Consider the following 19536-nt stretch of genomic DNA (forward strand, 5'->3'; position numbering starts at 1 on the left):
CCTGAAGCCTTAGATAGCAGGCATTAATATTTTTAAATGCCTCCCTTTGGCTTGACTTTGATCATTTGACTGTGCATTTCAAACAGTGTTCTCCAGGTAGAGGAGAATTGCACTCACCCATCAGTCCTGTTCTTTGGTTCTGAATGTAGGTATCTTTTCTCCCTGAGAAGTGTACGTGGGGAAGGAGATTGTGATTGAACTGTGAAGAAAAGCAAAGAGAAAGGATCAACATGACCAATTCAGCAGGAGAAGTGAACAGTTTTTACCTGAAAAGGAAAATGAATCTTATAGTCTATATTTCTGTTTTTCAGTTTGCAGGTTACAATCCATTAGAAGTTTGTGAAGTCCATTTAGTGGGTAGCAACCAATTTTGGAGAGAATGTCAGATGGAATAAAGTGGAATACAAGATAAAAATTGTGACTTTATCAGAACGTCTTTCTTGCAGATAGGAAGAATCGTATTTTAACATAAAAGTTTTCAAAATATAAAAATTATTTATTTTTAAATGTTTATATAGACATAGCTTTATACACACATATTTTTGTCAGTACACACTGAGTCACAGTGCAAGATCTGTTTATTACTGTGTTATGGTAAAAAATTATTGAAAGTTCAGTTCAGTTCAGTTCAGTTGCTCAGTCATGTCAGACTTTTCATGACCCCATGGACTGCAGCACACCAGGCTTCCCTGTCCATCACCAGCTCACGGAGTTTGCTCAAATTCATGTCCATCACGTTGGTGATGCCATCCAACCGTCTCATCCTCTGTTGTCCCCTTCGGCTCCTGCCTTCAATCTTTCCCAGCATCAGAGTCTTTTCTAATGAGTCAGTTCTTTGCATCAGGTGGCCCAAGTATTTGAGTTTCAGCTTCAACATTAGTCCTTTCAATGAATATTCAGGACTGATTTCCTTTAGGATTGACTGCTTGATCTCCTTGCAGTCCAAGGGACTCTCAAGAGTCTTCTCCAACACCACAGTTCAAAAGCATCATCTTGAAAGCTACAGGAGAATTATATGTAAACCATACAGTTATTTTAAGACAACTCATACTGGTTCTTCTGTTACTTCTGTTTGTGAGGATCAGTTAAAAATCCATCCTAAACAATAATGATATTGAAAACTGCCTTCTGTGCCTATCCACCAACTGGTTGCATACATGAAAACATCTTTCTACCCACACTGTAAGGTTATGAATTCCACAATTCTATTTCAACACCTATGCAAATCCATTACCAACTTTGCCTGTCGTTCTGCCATGTTCCCTTTCTCCTGCTCAGAGTTGTTCTACAAGATGATGGTGTACATCAAAATATACTTTCCTTTTGTTCATTGGTTAGCAGTTCAAAGGCAATTTTAAACTAAAAGACAACTTGGAAGCCTTTCTGTAAGTGTCGGTGGATCATCATCTCAGCAGAAGGCACAGTGGAGTTGTGAAAGTCCCTCTTAGTCTTGACTCCAGTCAGGAAGGCTTTGATCCAAGACCCATGAGTTTCATCTGCTTCCTGGTCAGTTTGCCTTGGGAGCCTAAATGGATAAGAGTGAGTGCATCTCCATTAGAGCATAAGGAAATTTACGTTTGCTGCAGACTCAGTGGTTGGTTAGCTGACTAAATATTAGGTTAGTTATGTGGTGTTGTCATCTTCAGCTGGATCCACCCTTTTCTGTTGCAGGTGAAGATCCTCATGTGTGAAAATGAAGTCCCAGGCAACCACGATTTGCTGTTTAATATTATTTCTGGCCACAGAATATTCTCATAGTAGATTCCATATCCGCACAAAAGTAAGTTTGATCAGTTCTTATGTGATCCCATGAGAAATCAATCAGTTCTCTGAGACGATTGATTTATGATAAATAACATGTCATTTCAAAGAAATTTTCAAATGATTACGATGTTACCCTTTCTGATGGCAACTTTCTAAAGAAAGGGACAATGAAAAGTTGAGAGGTGGCTGGGGCTTGTGACAGTGCAGTATTGTCACAGGGTGCAACAGTCTAGTAGAAAAACCACTTTGCAAGCCATGGAGTATGTAGACAGGCAGCTCTTGAGAGGCAGAAGCACTAACTTGGCAGTCAAGCAATTTAGGTTCAAACCTTAACTTCTCTGGGTCTTAATTTCCTTACCTATAACACGAAGAGTGTCTTTTTCTCTTTTAGAGTTTTAATAGTCCTTTATAGCTACAAGATGCTTAGTCAGGAAGTCGTGTCTGACCCTTTTGTGACCCCATAGATTGTAACCTGTTAGGCTCCTCTGTCCATAGGACTTCCAAAGCAAGAATACTGGAGTGGATTGCCACTTCCTTCCCCAGGGAATCTTCTCAACCCAGGGATTGAACCCAAATCTTCTGCATTGGCAGGCAGATTCTTAACCACTGAACCACCGGGGAGACTCAGGTTTGATCCCTGGGTCAAGAAGATCCCCCTGGAGAAAGAAATGGCAACCCACTCCAGTATTCTTGCCTGGGAAATCCCATGGACAGAGGAGCCTGGCGGGTTACAGTCTATGGGGTTGCAAAGGAGTTGGACACCCTTAGCAACTAAACAACAGCACATAGTTACCAAAAAATTTATGATTCTATTATTGCAACCTAGCACTGATTCCTAGTATCTGCTCAGGTCTTTCTCTGTGTATTGGGTGAACCATATTAGTTCCCTATCCTAGCTACAGTTAATACAGCAGAGAAGAGTTTAGTGCTCTAATTGTTGTCACTGTGCTCTGCATGGGTCCTTAAACTTTCCAACAGATGTGCCCCATCCCCTGACCTTCAGAGCCTAAGTGACCACACCCAGTTTCTAGCCTTTATTGGGGGCAGCGTGTTCTCTGTCAGGGCTCACATCCCTTCAGCAAATTCCTGCAATATCAGATGCCATTTTCTTCCTAGTCCTGAACACATTTTCTCTTCATATTCACATGGAGTCTCTAAGTTGAGATGAGAGAGTAGAGTCCCACTGTAAAGAAAACCTCTGAGAATTTATGTTTTACAGGATGGAGATAAACTTCAAGGTCCTGAAAGAAAACCCAAGACTGGAAGAATTCAAGGTATGTAGCTACAGAACAGTCTTCTTCCATTTGAAGACTGGGCAGAATAAAGAAAGGGCGTGGATATTGCAGATCAATCCCCAGACCACAAGTTTTCACATAGAATAACCATCTCAAATAAGTTCTAAATGTTAAACATCATCAATAGATTTTCTTGCAATTATACTATTACCCACAGCACAGTCAATGAAACAAGTTGGGAGATATTCATACATGTTCTAGAATAGTAGACGAGAGTCCCTTTTAAAACTCGAAAGGGAAATCTGAACTAATGAGCTAACAAGAGGCAGAAGAGTGAAGAGGACAGGATCATTCATTCCTTCATTCAAAGATACTTTCAAGGTTCTCAAAAGCACATAGCACTCTGAGGCTCAGCGATCTCTTCAAGTGATGTAATAGGTATCATGTTGGCGAGACTGACAGAGGATAAGATGGCTAGATGGCATCACCAACTTGATATACATGAGTCTGAGCAAGCTCTGGGAGTTGGTGATGGACAGGGAAGCCTGGCATGCTGCAGTCCATGGGGTTGCAAAGAGTCGGACACGACTGACCGACTGAACTGAACTGAACTGGCAAGATTGGTAACTCTAGAGAAGTGAGAAACAAACGACGGAACGATCATGAGAAGTAAGAGTGAATCCTGTGGCTCTCACCCGCATAGATTACTGGAATCTGCACAGTCATGGCCAAGTATATTTCTGGGGGCAAATACAAATATATACAGATTTGGAACTAAGAAAGGAAAGAGGAGAGAAATGTAGCTAATGTGCATTGAACATTTATGACAACACTGATCTAAGTGCTGTACAAGATGCTGTCTCATTCAATGTTTGTAACAAAACTATGGCATTATCTCCAAACTATATGAATGAAAAAATGAGATGCATTCAGCTTAAAGAAATTGCAACAATGAATACATTTGGGTAGATGTCAAAGAAAGATGCAAAATAACCTGCTTCTATTCTTCTGTCTGAATCATAAATATTGGTCATCAATATCCTTTGGCTCACAGCCAGTGGGGCACTTCACTTTGCATTTATTTCAATACCTCGATAGTTCTCAATATCATCTACTTCTTCCTACTGCACTGCTGCTATCTGAAGGTAATTCTTCCTGAGAATACTTCAACAGCTGCATCAAGTCAATCCACTCTCCTCATGGGCCAAATTAGGCTGCCACCAGTTTTTTTGAATAAAGTTTTATTGAAACCCAGCCATGCTCACTCATTCACACATTGTCTTTGATTGCCTTTATGCTACTAAGCAGAGCCGAGTATTTGTGACAGAGACCATATGGCCACAAAACTGAAATGTTTACTCTCTGGTTATCTTTGTTGTATTTAGCAAAAACATAGAATGCCTGGTGAAATTTAAATTTCAGATAAGCCATGAGTAATATTTCATGGGTTATACATAAATGAAAAATTACCCATTGTTCTACTGAACATATTTAGTCGGTTCTCTTTATTCATGGATTCTGTATTTGCATCTTTTCCAAATCAGCAGTCACAGTGCTCTCTGAATCTTTAACAGACATGCACAGAATAACAGAAAAATTGTCAGCCAAGGTGCATGCTCCCAGTTGAATGAGGCGGTACTTGACCTTCCTACTATAAACAAGTGTTTTTTGTGGTCTATGTAGTGTCACGTGTTTTGTGTTTTTTAGTTGGTGATTTTGCTGCTTAAAATGGCCCCCAAATATAGTTCCAAAGCGATGTGTACTGTGCCTAAGAAGGTTGTGATGTGCCTTATGGGGAAAATATGCTAGATAAGCTTTGTTAATGTGTTGTCATTAGTTATAGTGCCCTTGGCTATGAGTTCAATGTCAGTGAATCAAAAGCATATATTAAATAAGGTGTCTTTAAATGGAAACACACAAAACAAGCTTATATATTGATATATTGATTGGCTGGTGAAAATGCGAGCAAAGCTTACAGGCACCTTACCTTGTGTTTCTCTTAGAAGCGATGGTTACATATTCACTAGTTCAGTGTTTGTGGCAGTAACTTTATAGACTACAACTGCTGCAAATAATGAGAATTGACTGTATCTGAAAATAAAATCAATATTTAACTGGCATTTAACCTGTATTTTATCTGTCAACACTATTTACCTGGTCCTTTACCTGGTCCTTTACAGAAAAGTTTACTAACTCCTGCTCCATGCATGGTTAATTATCTTATACAAATCTAATCATGTTTCCTGGTATCCCTCATATAAGCACAGAATCCAAGGTCTTTCAGGACTTGACCCTGCTTTCCTCCCCACCCTCATCTCTTGCCACTCTCCCCTCAGACGCTCTGAACCAGTCTTTATGAATGACCCTCCTTTCCACATGTTCTTCACTCTCTCTAGACATCAGCTTCACAGTCTGCCTGAAACGTCTTAGTGGTTGGTGGCTGAGAACCCAGTTCTAAGTCGTCTCCTCTGGGAAGCAACCCCCAAGCCCCAGGAAGGAGTTAGGTGTCCTTGTCAAAGTGTGGAAATGCTAATCAGGCCTCTCTCTCTCTTCTAAGGAAAATGCCATGGACCTTGCAGCCCTTCTTCTAACTGCAGCGAGCCCTGTGCTCAGCACTTTCATGGAGAAATAGGATTTATCTGTAATGGAAACAAGTGGCAGAAATCAACTGAAACATGTACAAGCCTTTCTGTGGAAACACTCTTTATGGTGATGTATTTGCATATTTGCACTTTATTTGCATATCCTACCAGAAACATTTTAAATGTTTTCTGTTCAGCATGATAATAAGTTTCAGATCTGGACTTGAGAAATTCTACAGAGTGGGTTCAAGTTTGTCTTTTATCATTCCTTCCTCATCCAAACTCTCAACCACTTTATTTCTCTCTCTCAAAATCTTTTCTCAACAACAACAGCAAAAAAGGACCTGAAATTCATTCTGAGAGTGATAAACACTTAAAGATTAAAGTCTTAGCTTTCCAAATGGATTTTTATACCTCTTATGCTAATGAATTAAGCAACAGAATGTGTCTAGGGTTAAATTCACTTTAATATCTTTTTCTAATACTTTCAGTCACTTGACCAAAGGAAGACAGAGGTGCGTGTTCCAGAAAGAATAAAAATTCAATGAATAAAACAATTCTCAATTGAAATATTTTATTTTGTATCCTTTCACTTAGCCACTGTTTCCTTCTGCCTCTCCTTCATCCTTGTAGAAGCACATTGATTTCTGCATATCCTAAAATGTCAAGTGTTTTTAGAATAGGAGTATCAATGCAGTCTCTTACTTTAGTTCAGTTCAGTTCAGTCACTCATTCGTGTCCGACTCTTTGCAACCCCATGAATCGTAGCATGCCAGGCCTCCCTGTCCATCAGCAACTCCCAGAGTTTACTCAAACTCATGTCCATTGAATCAGTGATGCCATCCAACCATCTCATCCTCTGTAATCCCCTTCTCCTCTTGCCCTCAATCTTTCCCAGCATCAGGGTCTTTTCAAATGAGTCAGCTCTTTGCATCAGGAGGCCAAAGTATTGGAGTTTCAGCTTCAACATCAGTCGTTCCAATGAACACCCAGGACTGATTTCCTTTAGGATGGACTGGCTGGATCTCCTTGTAGTCCAAGGGGCTCTCAAGAGTCTTCTCCAACACCATAGTTCAAAAGCATCAGTTCTTTGGTGCTCAACTATCTTTATAGTCCAGCTCTCAAATCCATGCACTGGAAAAACCAAAGCTTTGACTATATGGACCTTTGTTGGCAAAGTAATGTCTCTGCTTTTTAGTATGCTGTCCAGGTTGGTCATAACTTTTCTTCCAAGGAGTAAGCGTCTTTTAATTTCATGGGTGCAGTCACCATCTGCAGTGATTTTGGAGCCCCCCAAAATAAAGTCTGCCACTGTTTCCACTGTTTCCCCATCTATTTGCCATGAAGAGATGGGATTGGATGTCATGATCTTAGTTTTCTGAATGTTGAGCTTTAAGTCAAATTTTCGCTCTTCTCTTTCATTTAATCAAGAGGCTCTTTAGTTCCGCTTCACTTTCTGCCATAAGGGTGGTGTCATCTGCATATCTGAGGTGCTTGATATTTCTCTCGGCAATCTTGATTCCAGCTTGTGCTTCTTCCAGCCCAGCGTTCCTCATGATGTACTCTGCATATAAGTTAAATAAGCAGAGTGACAATATATAACCTTGACGTTCTCCTTTCCCAGTTTGGAACCAGTCCGTTGTTCTATGTCCGGTTATAATGTTGCTTATGGATCTGCATACAGATATCGCAGGAGGCAGCTAAGGTAGTCTGGAATTCCCCTCTTGTGAAGAATTTTACACAGTTTGTTGTGATCCACACAGTCAAAGACTTTAGCACAGTCAATGAAGCAGAAGTAGATGTTTTGGTGGAATTGTCTCGCTTTTTTTATGATCCAACAGATGTTGGCAATTTGATCTCTGGTTCCTCTGCTTTTCTAAAAGCAGTTTGAACATCTGGAAGTTCATGGTTCATGTACTGTTTAAGCCTGGCTTGAGGAATTTTGGGCATTACTTTACTAGCTTGTGAGATGAGTGCAATTGTGTGGTAGTTTGATCATTCTTTGGCATTGCCCTTCTTTGGGATGGGAATGAAACTGACCTTTTCCAGTCCTGTGACCACTGCTGAGTTTTCCAAATTTGCTGGCATACTGAATGCAGCACTTTCACAGCATCATCTTTCAGGATTTGAAATAGCTCAATAGAAATTCCATCACCTCCACTAGCTTTGTTCATAGTGATGCTTCCTAAGGCCCACTTGACTTTGCATTCCAGGATGTCTGGCTCTAGTTGAGTCATCACACCATCATGATTATCTTTGGGTCGTGAAGATCTTTTTTGTATAGTTCTTCTGTGTATTCTTGCCACCTCTTCTTAATATCTTCTGCTTCTGTTAGGTCCATATCATTTGTGCCCTTGATTCAGCTCATACTTGCTTGAAATGTTCCCTTGGTATCTCTAATTTTCTTAAAGAGATCTCTAGTCTTTCCCATTCTATTGTTTTCCTCTATTTCTTTGCACCAATCACTGATGAAGGCTTTCTTATCTCTCCTTGCTATTCTTTGGAACTCTGGCATTCAAATGGGTATATCTTTCCTTTTCTCTTTTGCTTTTCACTTCTCTTCTTTTCACAGCTATTTGTAAGGCCTCCTCAGACAGTCATTTTGCTTTTTTGCATTTCTTTTTCTTGGGGATGGTCTTGCTCCCTGTCTCCTGTACAATGTCACGAATCTCTGTCCATAGTTCATCAGGCAGTCTGTCTATCGGATCTAGTCCCTTAAATCTATTTCTCATTTCCACTGTATAATTGTTTGGCTAATCACATAGATGTCCTTGCAACTATAGCCCATTTAAAAGGGAGTTAAATGAAGTAAATTATTATTTTGGCCTATCCTAAAGCCTAGTCTGGGAAATTCTAGGTAAAAGGTATGAGGAAGTGAGCAAACAACTTCTATTTTGCTGTTGTTCAGTTGCTCAATTGTGTCCAACTCTTTGCAACCTCATGGACTGTAGCCTGCCAAGCTCCTTTGTCCATGGGATTTCTGAGGCAAGAATGCTGGAGTGGGTTGTTCCTTCTCCAGAAGATATTTGCAGCTGAGGGATCAAACCTGCATGTCCTGCATTGGCAGGTGTATTCTTTACCACTGAGCCGTCAGGAAGCCCAGCTTCTTCTATTTAGTGAACTCTAAACTCTTAAAAATTACAGTGCTTTAGTCTTCTGTGTTTAACTGTCAACCTCCAAAAATTACTCCCCTCTGAAGTTTTATATAGATCCTCTTTAACAAAACAATGAAGATCATTAGACAATTTTTGTTTCTAGAATTCCTCCATATCTCTGGAGAAAACTGTCTTGTTGTAATACTTAGCTACAATCACTGTCCTGAAAGCAGATTCTAGTAAGAAAGGTTCACATCCTGACCTCTGTGGGGATTTTGGTGGAATCTCCTGCCCTGCTGTGAGCTCCCTTACCTTCTCCATATTTTTCAGCCTCTAAACCACTTTTCAGGACCTCTTGCTCCTCTTTTTTTCTCATGTGGATTATTTGTGCCTTTAACTTCCTTCATCTGACATGTTGGGTGCTTAATCATTTTTGAGTGAAACAACCATCTTTTTACCAACAGGACTCAAACAGTGCATCACGCCTCTCCGTGGCAGCACCGTCTATAACTCTGCACATTCTTGACTACCAAGCCCCAGAGCCCATCAGGAGTGTAGCTCAAGGAATCCAAAAGAACTGCCCACTGGATTACGCCTGCATAATTAATGCTGTGAAATCATCAGAAGCAACATCCGGAAATATTGCATTTATAGTGGAGTTACTAAAAAACATTTCTACGGATTTGTCTGATAATGTCACCAGAGAGAAAATGAAGGTATTCTTTGTTAATTTCATTAAAAAATCTAACAATTTTTTTTTTCAAAATCTAGCACTTTAATAGTTTCAAAATAGTTTTCAGGGTAAAAACTACCATAACCACAATAACAGTTCATTTCAGTTTTGGGTACGGATTCATCTTAGTTTGTGGACGTTTTTAAGAAACAATGAAAGTCGCTCAGTTGTGTCCAACTCTTTGCGACCCCATGAACCATACAGTCCATGGAAATCTCTAGGCCAGAATACTGGAGTGGGTAGCCTATCTCTTCTTCAGCGGATCTTCCCAACCCAGGAATCGAACTGGGGTCTCCTGCATTGCAGATGGATTCTTTATCAACTGAGCTCTCAGTGAAACCCCTGAAATAAGAATATTTTTGATACAGGTTTTTGTACAGACTGAATATTTGCAAGGACCTATCACATAGTAATCCTGTGAGGAAGCCTTTGACTACTATAAAGTTTCCCAAATTTTATTTTTGTAAAATGTAATTGGACTGAGAAATGTTAGTGGAGGTTCCATTTCTTAAAAGAGAGATCTCTAGTACAGCAGATATAGGAATTCTGGGGTAAATGAAGGCAAGTAGGTCTTATGGCAGGAATTTATAGAGCTTTAAATGTGTTAATAAACTTTGGCACTCTTCACAAGGGTCGGGGTGGGGGTGGCGGATAGGGATATGGTGTGCTATACTTGGATTGTCATAGGATCTACTCCCAACTTCCTCCTTAAACAGTCATTAATATCTCATGGAAAACTTGGGTTACACAAACTGAAGTTGGAAATGCTGCCTGGGGCATATGATAAAGCAGGTAACCCTGCTCTGTGGTTTCATTTCATCTTATTTGCTTATTTCATTTTATTTTGTCTTATTATTTTTTTAGTTTATATTTATTGATTTTTAAAAATTGAGGTATAGTTGCTTTACAGTGTTCTGTTAATTTCCGCTGTACAGCAAAGTGAACCAGCTTCAAGTAAACATAGATCCCCTCTTTTTTGGGTTTCCTTCCTATTTAGGTCACCACAGAGCATTAAGCAGAATTCCTTGTGCTATGCAGCAGGTTATCAATATGATTAGTTATCTATTTTATCCATAATAGTGTATATATGTCAACCCTCAATCTTATTTTGCATTTTTCATTTCTTTTTATCATATTTTGTTTTTCACATTTCTAATTTTTTTCCTCTCTCTGAAGTCCTACTAGTATGAGAATTCTAATAAACAGTGAATTTGAAGAGAAACATGTCACATAATAGCAAATCATTTGATTTTTAGAAACTTGAGGTTTTAGAAATCAACTTTGTACCACAGCATGGACATACCCAGTATAGTGTCCACTTTTCTCCACTGCAGAGCTACAGCAAAGTGGCCAATCACATCCTCGACCCAGCGGTCATTCCAAACTGGGCTTTCATTCCAGACAAAAATGTCAGCTCCAATCTGTTGCAGTCAGTGAACTGGTTTGCGAGGCAACTCCACATCCAAAACGAACCTGAGCACATTGTGGATGAATTCTTCATTCAGACAAAAGGGTTTCCCATCAACAACAATACCTCGGAGAGAAGTCTCAGTTTCTCCATGAACTTGAACAATACAGTGGAGGGTATCCTAGGAATCATAGAGATTCCCAGGCAAGAGCTGCGGAAGCTGCCCCCAAATGCCTCCCAAGCTGTTGGCATAGCTTTTCCCACTTTGGGGGCTGTCCTGAAAGAGGCCCACTTGGAAAATGCCCACCTTCCCAGGCTGGTAAATGGACTGGTCCTTTCGGTGATTTTACCAGAAAGATTGGAGCAAATCTTACTCACCTTTGAGAAGATCAACAAATCCCAGAATGCCAGGGCCCAATGTGTTGGCTGGCACTCCAGGAAAAGGAGGTGGGATGAGAATGTCTGCAAAACAACGCTGGACAGCAAGCATCGAGTGAAATGCCGGTGTAACTACACCAACGTGATGATGTCTTTTTCCATCCTCATGTCCCCCATATCTGTGGACAACGAAGTCCTGGACTATATCACCTGCGTTGGACTCAGCATCTCCATCCTTAGCTTGATTCTTTGCCTGATTATTGAAGCCACTGTCTGGTCCCGTGTGGTCATGACAGACATATCATATATGCGACATGTGTGCATTGTGAATATAGCTGTGTCGCTCTTGACTGCCAATGTGTGGTTCATCTTAGGCTCCAACTTCAACAAAAAGGCCCAGGACTACAACTGGTGTGTTGCAGTGACATTTTTTAGCCACTTTTTCTATCTCTGTCTGTTTTTCTGGATGCTCTTCAAAGCCCTGCTCATCATCTATGGACTACTGGTCGTTTTCCGGAGGATGATGAAGTCCCGCATGCTGGCCATTGGCTTTGCCGTTGGCTATGGGTGCCCGTTAGTCATTGCGGTCACCACCGTGGCTATCACAGTGCCGGGGAAAGGCTACGTGAGACGTGGTGCCTGTTGGCTTAACTGGGATGACACCAAAGCCCTCTTAGCCTTTGCCATCCCAGCCTTGGTCATTGTGGCTGTGAATCTTGTTGTGGTTTTGGTTGTTGCTGTCAACACTCAGAGACCCTCTATTGGCAGTTCCAAGTCTCAAGATGTGGCCATAATCCTGAGGATCAGCAAAAATGTCGCCATACTCACCCCACTGTTGGGACTGACCTGGGGTTTTGGAATAGCTACGCTCATAGAAGGCACTTCCTTGATATTCCATATAATCTTTGCCCTGCTCAATGCTTTCCAGGTAAGTTTTGGGAGAGAGATTTATTTTATTGATACTATTGATACTAATAGCCACTTTTTATTTACAAGATATTATTATCTTATAATTTGGTGTTTTGGCTATACAACACAATATGGTTATGGTTTAAAAATATAGAATACCACATATTCCTTCCATTTCCTTTCATATCTTAAAGACATTTATCTGTGACATCTCTTTGTCCTTTGACTGTCTAGTTGGATTTTGATGATCAGGCTGATTGGGCAGGCATCTCCTTTTGTCTTTTCTAAAGTTTCCACGTGAAAAGGCGTTGGCCTTCACTTATGGAGGACTAGTCTTTGGTTAGGGATATGTGAGGCTACAGTTACATATTATGTCTCAAAACAAGCACAATTTTTATCCTTTCTCAAATAGTCTGGGGAATCTATGAAATAATAGTCATTTTTTCACAGCATGCAGAGATGATGGCCCGTGCTACTCACTTTGGATGTTAATCAGTCAGGGATTCTCGTACCCCCTCCCTGCTATTCTCTGTAAAATAAATGTCATTTGTTATTCACAGAAATGGATCCCAGTAATGTCACTTTCTCTGGTCCTCAGACTTCTCCTCTGTAAGATAAAGATAGATCTAAAATGATCTCCAATGTCTTTTCTTGTTTACCATGCTTGCTTTAATAAGATTATCCATCTAAAAGTCATTCCACTTCATCTTGGCTACTAAGCCACTTTTAGGAAGCTGTCATTAGGCTGCTTTCTGCACCCATGGGTAATAGAAAATTTAGGAAGTTTATGTATATATATTTAAATATATCTATTTATTTGACTGTACTGGGTCTTAGTTGCAGCAAGTAGGGTCTAGTTCCCAGACCAGGGATCAAACCCAGACCCCTTGCATTAGTGGTGTGGAGTCTTAGCCACTGGGACATCAGGGAAATCCCAGAAGGTTCATATTTTTTAAATATATTTTAAATCAGGAGCTGGCAAACTGGCCTGCCGCCTGTGTTTGTAAATAGTTTTATTGAAATACACCTTACACACAGGCTTACAAACACATCTTTTTTCGAAAAAGTTTTATTGAAATACACTCACACACACACACATTTCCCCTGTGGTGTCTCTTGTGCTGCAGTGGCAGGGGTGAGATAGTCGGAACAGAGGCTGTAGAACTTGCAAAGCCTAAAATATTTATTATCTGCTTCTTTTCAGAAAAATATCTTCAAAAAATTTTTGACCAATGCTTTAAATAAAATAAATGTAACTGTTTAATAAAGCAACAAAATATTCCATGTCACAATTACTCTATTTCAAAACCTAATGTGAAATAATAAAGCCAACTTTAAAGTAATGCCAACTCAGTACAATTATATACCTTATTCATAATTCCTTAATAGCTATGGAGAACATTTATTTCAATCTTTCCTCTGTATTGCCTTAAAGAGAAACCTTTTACTTAAGGTTTTCTTTGGGGGTGGGGATCAAAAGCTCTTGGACTCACATAAATCTCGCCTGCTCTTGAAGTTATACTCATTACCACTGACCTCACCTCATTATTTTGCAATTTAATTAAACCCCAGGAAATTCTGTTCTACATTTCTATTTTGGATAATTTCTGTTTCTATTTTCTTGATAGAAAGAAAATTTCTAGACTCCCGTTAGTTATACACATTCCATTTTTCTAAAACAAGCTTTCTCTGTGGCTCACAATTAAACATTTTCAGTTTTCTGATCAGTGTTTCTTCTCCATGAAACCATCCTTAGAAACCAGACTTCCCTTCACTCTTGTGGCAGGATTCAGATTTTTCTTGGACCCCTAACTCCCATGACTTAAAAGGATTGACTGTCAATTATTCTGACTTTGTAGGCGACCACATAATTTAAACTACAAGAGACCTTGGTCTTACAGGTTTCTTTAGACTTCTCTCTCTCTCTCTCTTTTTTTTATGCAGTAACTTCTTTCACCAGTTTTAGAGACTCTAGCTGCCTGTTTCTCGACTTTTCCATTGAAAGTAGGCTAGAATACATTTCATTTTCCCATGACACCTTCCCTGATTGTGACTTTGAATGACAAAATTTTACGTGTGTGTTATTATCATCATGAGTAAGAACAACCACCTTAATACCTGGGAAGAAACTAAACAGATTTAATAAGTTTGAAAAGTATCCTACATTTGAAGTCATTCAAGAAATATCAATCACTCTCACGCACAAACATGAAGGTGGTCCTCTTTTTTTGAGGTCCATTCAAAGAAAACACTCATTAGTGCATGAGAGTCAGTAGACACTGAAGTTTCTAATATATGATAACTATCTTTGATGGAATCTAGAAGAGTGGTATTAAAACAACTACTGGGTTATAGTCTGCAGAACTGTCCCTCATACTTTTGTTGAATTCTGTCACAGGGGCTCTTCATCTTGCTGTTTGGAACCATTATGGACCACAAGGTAATTTGAATTTGTGTCACTCACTGTAAATGTTTTCCTTGTGGTTGGGGGGAGCAGGAGGATGAAACAGCCTTGATCAGAGAGGACAGTGGAGAAGAGTTGAGTTTGTGGGGTGGTTCGAGGCATCAGCTGGGGGTGGAGGTGGGGGAGAAGAGCTAGACTCTCTCTTGTCTTGTTCCTTCTCAAGTCAACTGGAGGTTATATTTGAATATAGCCGGTGAAAAAAATAGAAACCATGACCAGAACTTTAATCTTAATCCCAAATCTAGCTATGATTACACCTCAACTTTTATCCAAGTTTCATTATTTTTCAAGCACGGTGCTGAACCATCCGATGCTGCTTCTGCCAGAGTTGCTGGCCTCAAAGTTTCAGGACCCAGGTCTGAGGATGTTGTCATTTCTTCACTCTCATTGCTTCTTTAGATACGAGATGCTTTGAGGATGAGGATGTCTTCACTGAAGGGGCAGTCGAGGGTAGTAGAGGTAAGCCTCTCCCTTTCAGTCTCAAAACTGGAAGGTCAGTGTTCTCAGTCGAGTCATGCAGACAAATACTATAGCTCAATATTTGGGATTTGTTAGCAAACAGAATCATGAGGGCATACCTTTATTCATTCATTTCTTCAATCAACAAATTTGGAGCATTCTGCTAGAGCTTAGGGTCACTGGAACATACCCCTCAAGAAAAGTTTCCAGGGAATCCTGGAATGGAATTCCAGGGAATTCCCTGATGGCCCAGTTGTTGGGGCTCCATGCTTTCACACTCGGGGCCTGGGTTTGATCCCTGGTTGCGGAACTAAGATCTTGCAAGCCCTGCAGCATGGCAAGAAAAGAAAAAAAGCAAAGTTTCCATACTGGTTGTATTTCAACTAAATACATTTGGACCACTGAGAGAGAGACAATGTGAACGCAGACCATAGATTCATAAAATGCCAGAGCTGGAAATAAGACATGAGTTAGAAATGAGATACTAGACCACCCTTGTCATTTCAGAGGTAAGGAAACCAAGGCCCAGAGTACTTATGAGATTTGACCAGAGCAACCCAGCAATTTGTGAGAATTAGCATTCTTCCTGCCCCGGGCTTCTGCAGCAAACCACACTCCCTTGAACTGAAGTGTCTGTGTATCTAAACATCTTGAAGATGACTTTTGACCTAGTTATCTGTCTTATCAACTACCAACTGAAATTGCCACCGTTGTTATATTAATGAGAAAGAAGTCATTTACTCAATCAACAGTTTCTCAATAAGAGCCGCTTTTAAAACAAACAAATAAAAAGCTCTCTGGAGACGTACAGAGTCAGAATTTATAGTCAGTACTAAGAGTGACTTTTAGTGCCAGAGACCATCGATTCTAAGATAGCCATTTTTTATCTACCTTTGAATATTTCTGAAATTGGTACACATTGGGTAATCAGTGGCATGCATGACTTAATTGGCAAGTTATTTTTTCATGTCCTTCCTCCACGGACATAAATTATAATGATGCTGCTTACAATGTGAGATTCAGTGAAATATGATAATTTAATTCAGGGTAGCTGTGTCAACTTTGGTACTTCATGTTTCCATTGTTAACATGTTTATCTTCAGTCAGGCATAGACATAAATATAAATCTATGTGCTTTCCGGCCAATGCCATTCTTCATTGACATCAGTGTTACTTTTTTCCCCCAATTTAGAATGCATCGTTAAGCCCAGCCTATGGATCTAAATTAATGAATCGTTGAGGATAAGACGTGAGTATTGAAAAATCAAGGAGAAGCTTCGGGAAGGGAGCTAGGGACATCTTTCAGAGAATGGAAACGTCTTTATTGCCGAGCACATTAATGAAAATACACACATCTTTAAAACCCACGTCAGCTCAGTTTACTTGATCAGATCTCAAGAATACATCTTTTTTTTTTTCTGTCCTCAGTGAGAGGATGCAGTCATTATCCCCATTCTGATACAGGATATATCTTGCTGCTTCAGTTCAGTTCAGTTCAGTCGCTCAGTCATGTCCGACTGTCTGTGACCCCATGAACCACAGCACGCCAGGCCTCCCTGTCCATCACCAACTGCTAGAGTCTACCCAAACCCATGTCCATCGAGTCGGTGATGCCATCCAGCCATCTCATCCTCTGTCGTCCCCTTCTCCTCCTGCCCTCAATCTTTCCCAGCATCAGGGTCTTTTCAAATGAGTCAGCTCTCTGCATCAGGTGGCCAAAGTATTGGAGTTTCAGCTTCAGCATCAGTCCTTCCAGTGAACACCCAGGACTGATCTCCTTTAGGATGAACTGGTTGGATCTCCTTGCAGTCCAAGGGACTCTCAAGAGTCTTCTCCAACACCACAGTTCAAAAGCACCAATTCTTCCCACTCAGCTTTCTTTATAGTCCAACTCTCACATCCATATATGACCACTGGAAAAACCATAGCCTTGACTAGACAGACCTTTGTTGGCAAAGAAATGTCTCTGCTTTTAAATGTGCTGTCTAGGTTGGTCATAACTTTCCTTCCAAGGGGTAAGCGTCTTTTAATTTCATGGCTGCAATCACCATCTGCAGTGATTACACACACCTTAATTCCCTCTTGCCAGTGAGTGTTGATACTTACAGTAGCCCCATTGTTGAGCAGGAAGACCTCATTGATCGGAATCACAAAGCAACAAGCACGTCTCTCCCTAAAGAAGCTGGTGTTCGGAATCATCCCTAAAGGGATGAGGGTGGAGTTGCGCAAATCAGCTGCCTCCTCACAGCCACCCTCTGAGCCTTATTTCTACACAGGCGAAATCAGGGGAAAACAAATATTAGTCAGTCGTGCAGGGGAGGATAAATCACAAGGTGGCAGCCTGAAGCCTGAGAGGTAAAAGGGGAATGTGGGCAGGGTAATTGGAGAGGTTTCCTGCCTTTCTGCATGGATGCAGAGGAGTCTCAGATTTTTTTTTAACACCACCCAGCAACAGGCACAACCTCTTTCACATTCCTTTCCTTTCTGAATCATGGCCCATCTATTGAGCAATGGGGCAAAGGAAGGGGTTGAAACAATCTCATGGAATGAAAAACTCTCTGAGTTGGAAGAAACTTTAAGGGACCTCCTGGATTAAAGATGATACAAACCTGCTGTCATGCTGCTGTGGCCATTGTCACGTGGTCCCCAGAAGAGGGAAGGGGCTCTTTCATATACATTGACTGGCACGTCCCTGGTGCTGTGAAAAGAGAGGGGAAAACACTGGTGTATTAGCCCTAGTTAATCACCTTCATGTTTGAATTTTAATTTTTAGAACTTTAAAGGGCAGGATTCAGTAGAACTTTGAATAGCTAACGCCCCCAACTTCTGTCCATATCCTAGTCCATAGGGATCTTCCATGGTGGGACATTGCTATAGAATTTCTTGATTAGTCCCTGAGGAGAGGTAGTTCAGATGACCAAGTAAAGCCGATCTTTTCCATTGTTGTTGGAAGTCATTTCTGACTCTTTTGCAACCCCACGGACTGTAGCCCACCAGGATCCTCTGTCCATGGGATGTCCCAGGCACGAATACTGAAGTGGGTTGTCATTTTCTTCTCCAGGGGATCTTCCTGGACCAGGGATTGAACTCACATCTCCTGCATTAGCAGTGGATTCTTTACCACTGAGCCACCAGGGAAGTCCAATCTTTCCATCAAGGTTCTAATTGGATCTGTTTGGGGAAGCTTTTTAGACCAGAAGTCCCCAGTGTTTTTGGCACCAGGGACTGGTTTCGTGGAAGACATTTTTTCTACGGACTGGGGGTGGTGATGGTTTCAGGATGATTCACGAGTATTACATTTATTGGGTCCTTTATTCTAATCAGCTCCACTTCAGATCATCAGACATTAGATGTCAGAGGTTGAGGACCCCTGGATTAGACTATCTTGGGTGGAGGAGGCTGGGCCACCTGGGGATATGACCTCTAACGATTCTAGAGAAGAGAGGTGTAGATGAAGTCTCCACTTTAGCTAGCTCAGCACACCTGGCTGACTGTATTAATTGTTGGAGACAACCAGCACAAGACAAGATCCGGGATTGCACCAGTTAGTAGAATCGGAGGTGCTCAGTGTTTGGCCGGGATCAGGAGGAAATGGAGGAAGGAGGCGGCAACACACTAACAATTTTGCCCAAAGAAATGCTCAGCGCCTCATTCTTCAGCTTTCAACCTCTATTTCTGACCCTGTGAAGTGGGGGGTGGATGAGGATTGGATTCTTTCAGCACATCTTCTGTGGGTGACCCTGGGCCTATTGAATTTTCCCGGTAATTGCAGTCTCTCTGCTTTTTACCTCTGGACCCAGGAAGAATCAGAATCGCTCAAAAGCAGCAGCTGGCACCATGCTGGAGGCAAAACAGGCTCAGAGGATAGGACGGGAAGTTCATGACCAGGGATCCTCTGCAGCCCTGGGGAAGGTCTTTCAGCAGAAAGCAGGTCTCCCGTCAGGGGGCTGAGAACAGAATTACAGCTCAAGACACAGGCAGTTGGGGAGCATAAGGCTGGATCGCGGTCGAGGCTGGGGTTAATCACAAGGCAAAGGCAGTTTTTCAGAGCTTAAACCAGGACACAAAATCTTAGATTGAAGGGGTCTTGGGTCAGAAAAGGGGCCGGAGGTCAGATAAAGGGCCCCCCATTGTTGGAAACACCACATATCCCAGGGACCTCAGGTGGGACTGTTATTAGGAACAAGGTCTGGACACGTGTTAGGAGAGGTCTGGGGACTGTGGAAGGACAGCAGCGGCGTGAAAACCGGGCCGTTTTCCCCACATCCTAACTGGGGGACCCCGTGCTGGGAAGCAGGGGAGGAAAGGGAAGGGCGTTTCTAACACGCAGCCAACGCGGCACAGCGCCCTCTGCTGTTCATTCGGAGGGCCTGCCTTTAAAAGGACCCAGTAGAGCTTGTCATTAGCTTGTTACTAACCTAGTGGGATTTCAGAGTCACTAGGATGGCTCCTCCCTTCTTCTGAAATCTCTTCCACGTATTCGTGGTTAAACTTCACTTAAAAAAACTC

The 19536-nt window shown here is 41.3% G+C and overlaps 1 protein-coding gene across 1 annotated transcript; it reads left to right on the plus strand.

Annotated features, from left to right (window-relative positions):
• Positions 1–1693: 1693 nt before the first annotated feature.
• On the plus strand, positions 1694–16267 carry LOC136151038 (adhesion G protein-coupled receptor F4-like). Its single transcript, XM_065911884.1, has 8 exons — positions 1694–1780; positions 2984–3038; positions 5557–5708; positions 9141–9392; positions 10744–12123; positions 14503–14544; positions 14968–15027; positions 16220–16267. Exons 1-8 carry the CDS (start codon positions 1694–1696, stop codon positions 16265–16267), a joined length of 2076 nt encoding a protein of 691 aa, XP_065767956.1.
• The last annotated feature ends 3269 nt before the right edge of the window (positions 16268–19536 follow it).

The sequence above is a fragment of the Muntiacus reevesi genome, chromosome 20, assembly GCF_963930625.1.
Source record: "Muntiacus reevesi chromosome 20, mMunRee1.1, whole genome shotgun sequence".
NCBI lineage: Eukaryota > Metazoa > Chordata > Mammalia > Artiodactyla > Cervidae > Muntiacus > Muntiacus reevesi.